Below are 15,661 nucleotides of genomic sequence, written 5' to 3' on the forward strand. Positions count from 1 at the left end.
GACTAAGTTGAATATCGAGAAGCTCGCGAGCCTTACGAGTAATTCGAGATTCGAGAATCTCGCGAGCCTTACGAGTAATTTGGAGTTCGAGAATTTCGCGAGAAATCTTTTTTCGAACATGTTCGAGAAATCGTAAGCTCTACTATCAACCCTTGTATTGAACTTGTCAACCCCTCGAATCGCTTTTAACGCATATGGTAGAACATTTTGATTTTCATTTTTGAGTTAGGCATCCTTGAAAAACGTCCTCATCATATTATTATACAGTTTTGCTTAACCGACTTAGTTTCGCAGTAACTTACGTGGATTGACAGCACCAAGGGAGCTCAATAAACATAATTATTTTGCACAGTATTTTGATTGATTTATTGGTATTTCAGTGTAAACAAGCGATAAGAATTAAAATATAATGGTCAACTAACGATATGCTTCTTTATATCTAGTAATTATTTTATTATTTGAAAGAAATGTACTGCGTTTAATTATAATTATACTTTAAGACGTAAATACGGCCTTTTTATTCTCAACAAAGTACCACCGATACCAATATTCGCAGAAAATTATAAACAGTGCTAGAATAAAGCCTGTAAAAGATTAAATTAATAATTAAAGCTTTAAAAATAAATTGGATTTTCAAATCTTCATCGCGCTAAATCTTCCTCACCAAACAATAACACCATAAAACAGCCTTGCATGTCATCCAAATTGACTTTGTGATTCATTATTTGCCTCATTCCAGCACCTCCATTGCATTTTTCCATATTTGGTAAATTAGTTTGATGCCAACGTTCTATGAAACCCATTTGAAACATACGCACAATTTGATCGTTGATTAACGACAAATACGGACTGCCACTCGGTACAATCAAACCAATCTGTTCATCCACAAACGATTCACGACCCAAAAAGAACTTGCATTGCTTATCTTTCTCGAATTGTCGTTTTATAATCAATTGCAGATTAATACGCCAATCGACATTAACACGTCTACCCAGTTGTACAGCGCCAATATCCTCACCCTGAAGACTATCGTAAATGGTAGCGCGACGAACGAAATCACGAAAATCATAACGTGTGGTGATCTAGTATGATATATTATATGACAAGTAGGTGAATGAGTTTAGTTATTTGTTAGAAATATATGTAATTTGACTCACTGTAGAGTATTTCTCAAAATAAGTACCATTCCGCAAACCAAATACTTGTATCTTATTTGAAGAAAATATTTGATAAAAGAAATCGATGCCTGGTTGAAATTGTGGAAAAGTGAGGAAGGCAACCAAATTGCCACTGTAAGTTGTCACCAGAACAATGACAACAATCCACCAAACCCCAATAACTAACCGACCGCTATCTGCTTTGGGTAAATACATACCACCTTAAATGAAAGAATAAAAATGAAGTTTGTATTCACACAAGTTAAAGAGTAAGCCACAAATAATGTACCTTGTTGTAATAGCGCACCATAAATGTACCAAAAACAACTATTAAGCGTACACAGTCCCCTTATTTTCAAATGTTCCATGGGTACTAAGCGATTAATTGCATAAAGTACAGGTGCGGTTATAACAATGATGCCCACTAAACAGCCCCATATCTAAAGAGATTATTCGAAATATACAAGATGAACACTTTTTAGTTGAACGTAAAGACACATTGTCAAATGAAAAGTACAGATGCCGTACTTATTTCCAGTGTTACTCGACATGACTATACAACTCTCACAGCAAAACTCCATTCTAACAATGTCACCATAATAAATTTTGACCAAATCTCCTAGGCTCTTTGGCCTTTCCTTACCAATTAATGCCAGGGAAAACCCAGATATATGAGGTGTTCCTTCACTTGCCTCAATGGACGTCTTTCGCTCCCTCTGCTTCTCAATACGGGTGCACCGATCATTGCAATGCGTTCATATCTGCGTAAAGCTCATGCAGTCATAACCAAATTCGGCACAATACTAATTGTAAACATCCGCACTCTATATAGACTTAGACCAACCAAATCATGTTTCTTTTGGGGTAGACTTGATTAGTCGCTGGGCGTTGTAATAACGGCTGCAGCATAACAGCAATTAGGTTTTCTATCTCGTTACATGCACTTCACAGGGGGTTTCGAAAGCCGTATTGATAAGTGCTGATTTCAACACGAAAAGCAAAGTCTGCGTAGCGGCATATTCTCAATTAAACCATTAGGTCTGCGAATATTTTCATTTGCCGAGCCACACTCCTTCTGTAGATAAGTGGTGTTAGATTCTCAAAGCTAGGCTTGGTTTTAAGTTCAAAACCTTCTGTGTACTAGGGTCTATAGAAATGTCCCTTGTTTTTTGTATAACCCAGTTATTGATCTAAATAACTCAACTGAGCTTCTAAGCCACGATGGTCAACTTCAGATTATAATTATTATTATTCTTAGGCCTCGAGGCATCGAGAGTCACACCACCTTTGCTCTCAGCTGTGTTGGATTGTTGTTGTTGTAGCTATAAAGACACCCTCCGATAGTTTTGGGGAGTGTTATCAATGTTATTGGTCCTTTGCCGGATATATATCGGATTAGCTCCGGTAACAAGCACCATTCAAGTACAAGCCTGACGATTCCGGGAACGTTTTAACATGACCACATTGAACTGTATAGGCCTTGCCTTCCCCCACTTCCTGGTTCCATAAGGGACTTGGGGTTGCCAAAGAAACAGGATTCCCCGCAGGTAGGTGAGGCTGACAATTGGGTTGGATAAGCTATAAATTACGCTGAAAATATCTTGATAGGATTGGGCTGCACAACCCATCGAATCCCAGCTGTGTTAGGTGTCATTAAATGATCAGTTTCCCAGCTGGAGTTATTCGAATCGAATATATGTATCAATTGATGATGGCTCCCCTCTCTAGAATGAAATTTTTGCAAAACAGTCTTTTGCGAATCTCTGGCAGATACGAAACACTCCCAGATGATTTAAGGGAGTGGCCGGGATATGGGTAGTATTTTGCCAGATGTAAATCGGGTACAATCCTGTACTAGAACATTCGAAACTTTGGGTGTATTGAACATTCAGGGCAGGATATTGCTTCAAGAGTTCTATAGTTTTCCACTTCCGATAAAATAGCAAGTTTATTTTGTGAATTTTACGAAAGCTTTGCCGACGATCCTATGGAGTGCTTGAAACCGTTAGATCTCGCTTTACGAGTTTTGTGAACATCGCTTAAATGAAATTTTTAAAATCACTACTTGAAATTAGGAATTGTAGGTACTATTTCGCCATGATTTTGCACCTTACCTCGGGCGTGAATGGCGCAGTGAAAAGATAGATGCGACTCACTTCATCTGGTTGTCGAGAAATAAATGTATACGACTGTATGCTTATTGGTATCGTAAAGTTGTAAGATTTCTTATCTGGTTCATCGATGGTGGCTGCCAATGCGGCCATGAAAAACTGTAAGATGTGAAGAGAGTAAAATAATGTAAGGGGTGAAAAAAACATAGTTGTAATTAGTTACACTGTTAGACTGCATCGCTTCCATTGCTTGATAAGGAACATTGAATGTCAGTGATCCTAAAAGATCATCCTGGAAGCAATTAAAAATAAATTAATGATATAAGAAATGTGTTAAACAGATTATTGACGGCACCATTACCGTAACATTCCCAGTGTGTTGCGCATCTTCCGCAATCAAATCAACAGCTGTTACTTTGACCTCATAAAGATTATAAGTGAAGTTTAATCTACGACTCATTTCCTTTAGAATTTCCATTACAATGCCGCTGTGTTGCACAACATTGCCACGGTTATCACGTTCCAGAATTTGCCATGGGGGACCCTGCAAAACAAAAAAAAAATTTAAAATAAAGCCAAGAGAACGACCGAACACCGGGTTTAAAACCGAATGGAATTAAACTTCAACTGATTTCGGTCACAGCTGAGCCAAAATTAACCGAGTTAGGGTTTCAGGTTTGTCTCTTGGGCAATGTCAAACTGTAAAAAGCCAACAATTTCGTGAACATATATGGTTACAGAAAAAGCCCAAGTACGGCCCTTTTCTATAAATAAATTTCAAATACAACTTACATGCACCGTTAGAATATCCAAGGTTACATTGCGAAAGAAATGCTCGATATGTGGAAACATCACCTCATGCGTTATGAAACCCAATACCGGTGTCCAATAGCCAACATCGATGAACTCAAAATTTTTATTGCGTGTATCGCGATGATCTTTTGGAATGAGATATTGGAATTATTAATTTAGTTCACAAAATTAACTGATATGAGGTGTTAGCACTTCATAAGCGTTTCTCGTTTGTCTCCATGGATCACATCTCTTAGTCTACGATTTCACAGTCAGATGACTTCCATCAACTCCACCCTTGATAAATAGTGCCGCGGGGTACATTAATGTAAGTTCTTTTATGTAATAGTGACCTGTTGATATGGTCCCGACTGACTTCAAATTTCAGAGGTGCTCGAAGAAAGGGTATGCCAGGGAGTTTACATTGCTGAAAAACTACATAGTGAGGTAGCTAAAACTTGTTGTTGTTTTAGCTATAAGGATACTCTGTGTGGGTAAGCTTTGGTCCATAAAGTCCCTATCGAATCCATCTAAGCACAATGACAAAATTTCCATCGCCTTTGACGATAAAGCGCTGTCGGATGCGAAAAAATTCGCGAGCGCTGTTTGCCGACAATATGTAATGCATTATACGGCTGACAAAGTTAGAAGGAGGGCCAACAGATACGCACATTAACATAAATTCAGCGCGTCCCCAATTACCATCACCACCAAAGAGGTTGAGAATGCCACTGGTCATGCTAAACCATCCAAAGCAGTGGGCCCAGACGGCATAGCCATGCCGATGCTTAAAAGCCTAGGAAAGGAGGGTTTCAAATATTGTGCACATGTCTTCAATCTGTCCCTTTCCACCTTTGTCATTCCCGAAAAATGGAAAATGGTCAAGGTGGTCGCGCTACTAAAGCCTGGGAAACCTGCTAACATAGGAGAATCATCTCGCCCGATATCTCTCCTATCGCCAGTAGCCAAGATATATGAAGCCATTTTGCTCCCGTATTTCAAAGCAAATTTGCAACTAGCCTCTCATCAGCTTCATAGCACAACCACGGCACTAAATACCATATGCACTCAGATAAATTGCGGTTTAAATCAAACCCCCCACCATAGAACAGAAATCGTTGCGCTAGACCTATCAAAAGATTTTGATACGGTCAACCATGGCATGTGACTGCAACACCTGGAAAGGTCTACCCTTCCCCCAAGTCTTAAAAGGTGGACCGCAAATTATATGGGTGTTCGGCAAGCATCGGTGCAATTTAGAAACGTAACTTCAAAACCAAAAAGAATTAAACAAGGGGTGCCACAGGGTGGTGTCCTATCCCCACTTTTATTTAACTTCTACATAGTTATCAAAGCTACCTTCGCCACCAGAAGGAGTTTCTATCGTTTCCCACTCCGATGCCTGCACAATAATGGCCACAGACCCAGGCCTACAGATCGATGAGCTTTGCAACAATATAAACGGTTACCTCCTTGATCTCTCCAGTTTTTTTCACCACGCGAAACCTGACATTATCACCGACTAAATCATCGGCGCCCTTAGTTACAACATGGACGTCCCAAATGTCGACCATTTTGAACATACACGTCAATGGCACTATACTAACGACTGTCTTACACCCCAAAATCTTGGGTGTGACGTTTGATCTGGATCTACATTTTGGTGAGCGTGCAGCCGCAATTGTACCGAAAATCCAGAGCCGTAATAAAATCCTCAGATCTCTTGCTGGCAGTACGCTCATTACCACTTACAAAAGCAATTGCCCAGCCAAATGCATGCTACGCCTCCTCGATATGGTCGGCAAGCCTAAAGACTACTCACGGGTTGTCTTCTTATGTCCCCAGAACACCATCTACATAATGAGGCGAGAATACTGCCCATTAGAGAGAGAAATGAAATGCTACCCAAATAGTTTCTGTTGAATATCCAGAAACCTGGCAATCCCAACAGACATCTGATTGATGAGCCAACACCGCCCAGGGGCTTAAGGAGTCATCTCCGTAAGCATTAAGAGGAAATACGGCACCTGAGAACACAGCCGTATGAAGCCAAAAAACCCAAGCAGGTCCTCAGTGAACTCCACACACAGGCGTCGGACCTCTATTCCACGAATGGCCCGGCGAAACCTGTACTCAAAGAACACTACCCAAAACTTGCAGAAGAGGAACGCACACTCCCTAGGGAAACGTGAGTCACTCTAGCTCAATTACGATCTGGATACTGTAACAGATTAAACTCTTACCTTTCCAGAATCAACCCCGACACATAAAACATATGTCCTGCTTGTAACGTGTCCCCACATGACACCAACCATCTCTTCAACTGTATTGTGAAACCAACGCCTCTAACACCCCTCTCATTATGGTCCACCCCTGTTGAAACAGCAAGTTTCATTGGACTCCGGTTAGAGGATATAGATGACAATTTGTGATCGGTCGCACCTATTGGATGGGGCGAAGCACTGCTACAACAACAACAACAGTACTTATGGCCGTCATCACAGGTCGCTGTGCTATTACATCAATGCTTCAATGATGGCGCATATCAATAAGCTCCCTCTGCAGAAGCCTTAAATGTAATATCTAGCACTGTGGACAAGGCAGCGCAGATTCCTGAGATATACGTATATGGCTCATCAGCTCCCAAATTAAATTTTTAACTTACCCTTATTTGATTGATATCTTTTATGCTCCTCGTTTTTCCCCCATGTTAAGGCTGTTTCAATTTTCCATTCCGCACAGCTGGAACATTTGCTTTTCGTCCTTAGATAATCCTGTGAGTAAAATAAAAATTCAAATACTACCATCCTCCTAAGCCTCGAATCAACTTATCTTAGCTCACCTTCATATAACCCAGTATTTCCTCTTGCTTTTCTTGCTTTGTATATCTTATCGCTTCCCATTCCTCATCTGATATCTCACCATATATCGATTGTTCCTCGACTATAATACGTGAAATGGATGTAACAAATGCCATAGATAATTCAGCAATTGTACAGTTAATGGAACTGACACAAGACGGATTCGTTGTATTTGAAATGAATGCAATATTTGCGCCTTCATTTAAATTTTGTGTCACCGACATCGCATCATACCCAAGTTGATCTTCGTTTAGGACAAAGAAAGCCCATTGATTGTAAACATGAAACATGTCCATGCTTGCAGCGATTTCCACAATATCTTCATAGAATTTTGAGAGCACAATAAATTGGCGGGAATTGTGGGCATTACGACGAAAATTGCCAAGCATTTGGCGCAAGGCGGTGCGTTTCTTTTGGCTATGCAGTGAGTCGTCGATCTTATAGAGCATCATCGAAAAAGCGGTAATGTGATTTTTGGAACTTTCATGTACAACAGATTCTACCAAAGTGGGATTGTCATTTACTTGTGTCGTAGAGACAGAAAGTGAAACAAACGAGGATTAGTGGATATGAGTTAAAATTGTGTTATGGCTATGAAATATAAACTTACGAATCGTTTGATCAAGCAGCAAAATTGCAGTTTTCCAACGTAACATCTGTTGCACTTTTATATCAAAAATAATTTGAGACAACTCCTGACCCTCATCGACTATTGGAATCTAAACGAAATTTTAAAGCTTTTTCACATCGAATATTCAAAGAAGTGCAGTTAAATTTATTTATACCATTATGGCATGATTAAGTGGCAATCGTGGACAATTTGCATCTGTTATAGCCAGTAGTAGAATGGAAGTCTGTTGCGTAGATTCATAGAAGTGCCAGGTGTCCTCGCAGTCCATAACTGTCATGGCAGCAAGAAAGTCTGAAGTTTTACGTAAAATTAGAAAAAAATAGCGCTAAGTATCTTAGCATTCGTCCTTCTTCTTGTTGCGATAAAAACATTCCTTTGGCTTTGGCGGCCACCGTGGTGTGATGGTAGCGTGCTCCGCCTACCACACCGTATGTCCTGGGTTCGCACCCCGGGCAAAGCAACATCAAAAATTTTAGAAATAAGGTTTTTAAATTAGAAGAAAATTTTTCTAAGCAGGGTCGCCCCTCGGCAGTGTTTGGCAAGCGCTCCGGGTGTATTTCTGTCATGAAAAGCTCTCAGTGAAAACTCATATGCCTTGCAGATGCCGTTCGGAGTCGGCATAAAACATGTAGGTCCCGTCCGACCAATTTGTAGGGAAAATCAAGAGGAGTACGACGCAAATTGGAAGAGAAGCTCGGCCTTAGATCTCTTCGGAGGTTATCGCGCCTTACATTTATTTTATTTTATTTAAGGCTTTGGGGAGTGTTATCGCTGTTCATGGTTCTTTGCCGGATATAGATCCGGTACGTTCCGACAACAAGCAACATTAAGGTGCGTGTCCACTTTATGTTCTCATTGCATTTTCTAGGCCACTCCGCTCCTTCTCCCTGGCTCCATGCGGAAATTGGGATCGCCGGTAGCTAAAAAGTTAAACAGCTTTGTGTTGCGCTGATCAACCCCTTGAATCTCTTTTGGCGTTAATAAGGCTTCGCCCCATTTAATGGGTGCAACCACTCGCAAAGTGCCAACAAAATTCTCTAACGGAAGTCCAAATAAACTAGCAGTTTCAACAGGTATGAGCTTAACCTGTTACAGTATCTAGAATCAATCTGCGTTAGCGTGACGCGTATTTCCCTTGGCAGTATTCTTTCTTCTGCTGCAAGAGTAGGATAGCAACGGCGTTCACCGATTCTGTGTGGATTTTGCCTAGGGTCTCCTTCTGCTCGTTTGGATCAAACGCCTATGTTGGCTGGTGCCGGATCTCATCATTGTGCTTACGGAGTTGTTCCCTCAACCCTATTCGAAGCGGGGCTAGATCAAACAGTTGTTTGCTAGGGTGTACAGGTCTGTGACAATTAAGCAAAAACTGACTGTTTAGCAATGCTGAGCTCTTTGGCCTCACTATATAAGTATGCAGGCCCGACGAGAGAGGGAGTGATGGGGGATTCCCCCTGGGCCCGGGGTTTCTCAGAGGGCACGCGATTTAGAGATACTAAGACATTTTTTTTAATTCAGGAGAGTCTTTAGTTGTTCCATGTGCAAATTTTAAGCCGAATTTCAAAAGCAACGAATATTGCTAATGAATTTTTGCCTGGGCCTGAGGAGACAATAAAAACTTCAAACAAAAATGTATGTTTACATGAATCCGAAATCGTAAAGTTTTCGGGGTGACACTGATGAAGGTTCATCTTCAAACAGTCTTCCAATAATACCACCAACTCTGTATCAAAGCCCAGATTATTTTAACGACTTCGATATCGGTACCGTGAATAATGAGTTTTTGCGATCTGAAGAAGTCAATGAAATAATTCGTCGAGGTCATCAAAAGTATCCTCTTATTTTTCGACGTGATTGTCATGACGAGGTATTTCCTACCTCGTTGTTAAACAGAATCTTGCCAAATGGAGAGAAAGTGGAGCGTGACTGGTTAGTGTGGAGTGCCAGTAGCAACGCTTTTTATTGCCTACCATGCGGTCTATATAGCACCAATACTTTAAATCGACTTAAAATTTGTTCTGCGGATATTGGAAATTCCAGGTATGGAAGAAGCTGTACGATAAACTGCCATCACACGAAAATACTCAAGATCACATTAAATGTTATATTCAATGGCGATCTTTACAAAATCTAATTCAAAAGGAGGCTACAATTGATACACTTATCAATGAACAGCTAATCACTGAAACTCAAAAGTGAAGAGAAATTTTATATAGAATTTTGAACACTATTTTATTTTTGGGTGAAAGAGGCCTAGCTTTCAAAGGTGAACGAAACGATGGACTTTTTTTGGGCATCTAAGATCTCATAAGCCAATATGATCCGATATTTAGAGATCGTTTGGAGAAAGTTAGGATTTCACAACAGCAGCACAAACGTTTACAATTTCACTATCTCTTCCCAGACATTCAGAACGAGTTTATAGAAATTTGTGCAAAGCACGTGAGGGAAACTATATTAGATCAATGCAAGAAGGCCAAGTATTTTGCTATTATAGTTGATGCCATGCCTGATGCTAGTCACGTTGGCTACGTTCATTTTGCGCTTACTCCATTTCAATTCGAAAGCAACAAATTTTACAATTCATGAACGGTTTTTGGCTTTCGTGAAGTGTAACCAAAGAACTGGTCAGAAAATCACTTGACTAATTTGCCATACTCTAGGTAAACATGAAATCCCATTTAAAGATTGTCGTGCACAAGGGTACGATAACGGCGTCCTCGTCGAAACTTGGCTTAATGAGGACTTCTTCGATGAAGAGTTTTTCGATCCTATGCTCTTTGTAACTTATCGCAAAGACCGAGATTATATCAAAATCGGGCTGAGAAAAGGTGGTGGTGTTTTGATCACAGTAAAAATAGGCTTACGTGCCTCAGTCATTGAATTACTTCACCGCGATTCCCTAATCGATCAGCTGTGTGTCCAAATCTCTGGCTCTTCGTGTTATACGCTCATCTGCTGTTCATACATACCGCCAAACAGTTGTGACAGTCTATATAGTGCTCACATCGAAAATATTGTCAACCTTTGGGAAACTAATGCTGATGCTAATTTTTGTATTCTTGGCGATTATAATATGCCGGACATCACATGGCTGAATTTACAGAATAATGGCATTTTAACTCCTACAAATGTTACGCGCTTACATGAAATTAATCTCATTGATAGTTTTTTAAGTTGTGATCTTATCCAAATTAATCATTTATTTAACGCTCTTTCTAGGTTGCTTGATCTTGTGTTTGTGGACGAAAATTTAATATTTGAACTGTCTGAGAGTGCTCTCCCATTATGCGCGTCCGATAAACATCATGTTCCGCTTGCTATATTTATTCAATACTTTGATGCGATTCCCGTTTCTACTCTCGCGGACAATCTTTCTTTGAACTTCCGCCGAACTAATTTTGAGGAGCTTAATAATGCCTTCCTCGATGTAACTTGGGAAAATCTATTTAATTCTCAGGACGTCAGCGCTTGCTACGATACCTTCCTGTATAAGTTGTGTGAGATCTTTAATATGAAGGTGCCTCCTCTTGGGCCAAAACTATACAAACTGCGTTGGTACAACCAAACTCTAAAAAATTAAAAAAATAAACGAAATAATTATAATAAGTTGTATAGGGCTAATACTACGGATACGTTCCTCAAGGAGCAATATACAACTAGTGTGAAACAGTTTAACGTTCTCGATAAATTTCTGTATAACCAGTATATGGCAAACGTGGCTCTTCTAATATTCCCACTTGCATGCACTTTAATGGCAAGTGCGCGCAGTCTCTGGATGATTCTGTTAAACTCTTTGCTGAATTCTTTAAATCTAACTTTGAAGGTGATGTTGCTGTTCCGAATCTGCTCTCTGCTGTCAATGAACGATTGGATTTTGGATCGCTCACGATCTCCAATACTGACGTTGGCAATGCTATGTTAACACTAAAGCCCTCACTGAAATGCGACAGTGATGGCGTCTGCGCGTATGTTCTGAAGCACTGCAGTGTGTCTTTATGTTCACCTCTTTGCTACATCTTTAATTTGTCTCTCTCATCTGACATTTTTATAGATAGATGGAAATGTGCTTCGATAACACCGATTTTCAAAACCGGGAATAAAAACGATGTTTCAAACTATAGGCCTATCGCTAAACTTACTGTTTGTTCGAAACTTTTCGAAAATATAATAAAAGATAAACTATCCTTTATAGTCAAACGCATTGTTGAACCCAATCAACATGGTTTTACTGCCGGACGCTCTACTGTCACTAACTTGGCGTCTTTCTCGGATTTTTGTATATCCGCATTTAAAGATGGATCTCAAATTGATGTTATATACATGGACTTCTCGAAGGCCTTCGACAAGGTATCTCACCAGATTCTTTTATATAAACTTGAGTGTATTGGCTTTCACTCTGTGTTTTTAAGCTGGTTGAAATCCTACCTGACGAATAGACTCTTGTGTGTTAAGATCGAAAATCTTAAGTCCCACTCATTTGTCGCAACATCTGGAGTGCCTCAGGGAAGTATTCTCGGTCCAGTCCTATTTGTGCTTTTCATAAATGATATTGGTTCCTGCTTCAAAAACTCCAGTTTTCTGCTATTTGCTGATGATCTTAAATTTTTCCGTAGAATTAATGCCCCTTCGGATTCCTGCCTTCTGCAAAGTGACCTTAATAATGTGGATGATTGGTGTCGGGCTAATAATCTTTTCTTAAATGTTAAAAAATGCTTTAGTATGTCTTTCTCAAAATCCATGAGTTACTATTCTTCGTTGTACTCTATTTCAGGCATCCAGTTGGCGTCAATTAACGAACATGTTGATCTAGGCGTTGTCTTTGACTCAAAATTCACATTCACCAATCACATATGTTATGTGCTCCCAATGGCCTACAGGAACCTTGCTTTTCTTCGCAGATATGCAAGGGACTTTAAAGATCCGTATACTAAGAAAGCCCTATATATATCGTTAGTGCGCTCCAAAATTGAATATGCTTCCAATATCTGGAACCCCATCTACAGTAATCATTCGGCCAGAATAGAAAGAGTTCAAAGAAAGTTTGTCCGTTTTGCTTTGAACTCCATGCATTTTGATAACCCGCTGCCTTCTTATTCTTCTCGTTGTCAACTGAACAATCTGCAATCACTTGAAGCGAGGAGAACGGTGCACTTGGTTATGTTTGTGTATGACTTAATTGTGGGCTCTTTGGACTGTGCGACTCTTCTTAAGAAAATATCGTTTAATGTGGCGCAAAAAAATTTGCGCGCATTCCTGCCTTTTTACTTGAGTTCTTCTAGAGCAAATTATTTTATTTTAGCCCAATTTTCCGCGCCCTTACTGAATTAAATAAAATCTCTACTAGACTAAATATTGATTTTTCTGCGTCCAGAGATACATTCAAGGCTTCCTTTGTCTTACTCTTTACATAATGTTGTACCTAATGTATATGTTTAATACCTATATTTATTTTATTTTTAATATGTTATTGTATCTAGTCTGTAAGATTCTTGATCATAGACTGAATTAATAAACCATACCACAATATGAAAGGAGCTCACAACGGAGCATTACGTCACATTCTCGACAAAAACTCGAATGCTGATTACTCGCCTTGTGCAACCCACAGTTCCAATTTATGTCGTGTTGATGCTGCAGAATGTTGTACGGCTGCAATTTCTTCGGAGTTGTACAAAAATGGTTTACTATTTTCAGCATCACTCCACAACGATGGGACGTCCTTAAAAAAACGTACCGAGCGCAAGAATACGGCGATGTTACCGGCATTCTCAAGTACATCAACAAGTTCGAATGTATCTTGCTGTCTTCAATTTGGTTCAAAATACTGACTACCACTAATGAAAGAAACGTGGTCCTCCAAGCTAGAGACGCCGCCATAGATGTTGAGCTCCAACATCTAGATGCCTTATTAGCTGATTTGAAGTTGATCGTTCCGAAGATAATTTGAATGAGATGATTACGGATGATTCAGAGTCTGATTTTAAAAACAATACATTCCTCGTGATCGTTGATTCGGTAATCACTGGCATTACTAAACGATTTGCCGCTATGAGAAATTTGAGTTAGACGTTTTCCTTTTTGTGGCAATTTGAAGACATGGATGAAACTACGGTATGGGCGAGCACAACAAAATTTGTCGAAAAATACAATTCGGACATTTCTCAAAGCTTAGAATGCGAAATAATTCACTTGAAACACATTTACGAAGCAAATTTTGATAAAGGCTGTCACCATTGGAATTGCTAAATGATCATCATTAAATTTATCAGAATTGTATTAAAATGTTACCAAATAACTAGAAAAGATTATTTGGAACAATATGTGGCTGTTAAAAGAGAAATTTTTTCCTACGTTACAATAAAATAGTACAAATGGTAAATATTCTGCGTTAATTTTGTTTTCAGCTCTTAGTCCAAAAATCATTTAGTTGATGTGGCAAACATTTTTTTTTGATGTAATGCATCAATAATGATTCATGAATGAGACATCATTAATTCAAGTTAATCAAATGTATTAGTGGATTTTTTATAGTGAGCCCGTAAATTGTTTAGTCCCGGGCCCGGATTTTCTCTCTACGGCCCTGTAAGTATGTGATGTTCAGGTGACATAAGGAGACATCCCGTGGCAGTTCTGACTGCAGAATTTTGACAAGACTGCAGACTTTTCGAGTATGTATTTTTTAAGCCAGGCGACCAATTAGGTGACTCGAAGCATAAAAGGCCCTTTCACCATTAGCAAGTCGCTCAAAATTGGCGACTCGGCTTGAATGAGAAGTCGTCATAAATGAAATTGGCTGTTACATATGTTGCAAACAATAAGAGCGCCCGAAATATTGTTAATTCCCGTTTTTGTTGTTATTGTAGCGATAAGGACACTCCCCGAATGCCTTGAGGAGTATTATCGATGTTGATAGTCCTTTGCCGGATGCAGATCCGGTACTTTCCGGCACCAAGCCCGACCATCACGAGAACGATTTGTTATAACAACATGCGACCTACTAGGCCATACCGCCCTCTTACCGCCAAGATCCATGAGGAGTTCGGGGTCGCCAGAACCTCGGCTGTTAATGAAAAAGGATTCGCCACGGACAGGTGAGGTTGAAAATTGGATTGGAAAAGCTATATATTGCGCTGGCAACCCCTCGAATCTATTTGGTATTTTAGTCGCCTCTTACGACAGGCATACCTCCAGTGGGTATATTTTAACCCCCTAATTCCCGTCGTTGCTATTAACGTCTTTATACTCTTCTGATAAGTTCTCTACTTCGTCATTTAAAATTCAGGCTTATTGTCAGAGCTATATGCTTTCACGGTGATTGAGACCGAGTTTATTTTCCAAACTGTGGTGTCTTCCTTTTTACTCTATTTTCTACAAATAAGCCGATTTGTTTTGTATGCCGACTCTTAATAACATTTGCTACGTTTTTAGTGCCGAACATTGGATATAGCAGATGTTAAATACCAACCCCATGCATTTGCAGTTGTGAAAGTATTCATGGGATCTGATGATAGATTATCTTAGCGGCATAAGTGTCGTATTAAACTGTGGGCAGTGAGAATCATCACTTACAAAAGTGTGCTGTCGAGTCTTTTATCATAGACACAGGTAACCATAATATATTTGCTTAGTTTGTAGTGTTCCTGCTCACACGGAGCTTAAAAGAGCCCATGGGTGTCAAAATACCCATTTTTTACTCGGAAAATTGAGAGTCATTCTCCGCTTTATTATTATTAATAGGTCTGGAAGCACTGCGACCTTTGTGCAGATCTATTGTGCAAGACCTTTCAGTCTAATTTTGTATCTGGAGGCTCTTGATGTATCTAAGTACCTCTTCAGGCTTTTTACTCCATATCACATAGGAATTAAGAGTCCCACCACCTAGATGGGATAGTCTTTGCCTAGCTAGAGTGACGCATTCGCAGTGAACGTGAACCGGCGTTTCATCATCCAGCTCACAGAAACGAAATTTTGGGTATCAGATAGATTTAATTTACTTAGGTGATATCGTAGACCGCAGTGTCCCGTGTAGTACCCAGTAATAGTTCTTAGGTCATCCCTGCTTAGGTTAATGAGTTTGGCTGATACTTTCGTTGCCGGAAGTATAAACAG

At 39.7% G+C, this 15,661-nt stretch overlaps 1 protein-coding gene across 5 annotated transcripts in view; it reads right to left on the reverse strand.

The window, feature by feature from the left end:
* Positions 1-357: 357 nt before the first annotated feature.
* Ir93a (Ionotropic receptor 93a) overlaps positions 358-15,661 on the reverse strand; it is a 194,756-nt gene continuing 179,452 nt past the window's right edge. For 4 of the 5 annotated variants that reach the window (XM_067761772.1, XM_067761770.1, XM_067761773.1 and 1 more), the window contains exons 3-14: positions 7,707-7,843; positions 7,532-7,640; positions 6,903-7,444; positions 6,726-6,834; positions 4,061-4,206; positions 3,630-3,812; positions 3,492-3,560; positions 3,272-3,427; positions 1,447-1,597; positions 1,158-1,378; positions 665-1,082; positions 358-584 (exon numbers count right to left, since the gene is read on the reverse strand). In XM_067761772.1, coding sequence (XP_067617873.1) covers positions 496-584; positions 665-1,082; positions 1,158-1,378; positions 1,447-1,597; positions 3,272-3,427; positions 3,492-3,560; positions 3,630-3,812; positions 4,061-4,206; positions 6,726-6,834; positions 6,903-7,444; positions 7,532-7,640; positions 7,707-7,843 — 2,330 coding nt within the window. In that variant the 3' untranslated portion in view covers positions 358-495. Of the gene's footprint in view, positions 613-664; positions 1,083-1,157; positions 1,379-1,446; positions 1,598-3,271; positions 3,428-3,491; positions 3,561-3,629; positions 3,813-4,060; positions 4,207-6,725; positions 6,835-6,902; positions 7,445-7,531; positions 7,641-7,706; positions 7,844-15,661 lie in introns of all 5 variants that reach the window. The other variant, XM_067761771.1, reaches the window with a different exon arrangement.

The sequence above is a fragment of the Eurosta solidaginis genome, chromosome 1 (assembly GCF_040869045.1).
Source record: "Eurosta solidaginis isolate ZX-2024a chromosome 1, ASM4086904v1, whole genome shotgun sequence".
Taxonomy (NCBI): domain Eukaryota; kingdom Metazoa; phylum Arthropoda; class Insecta; order Diptera; family Tephritidae; genus Eurosta; species Eurosta solidaginis.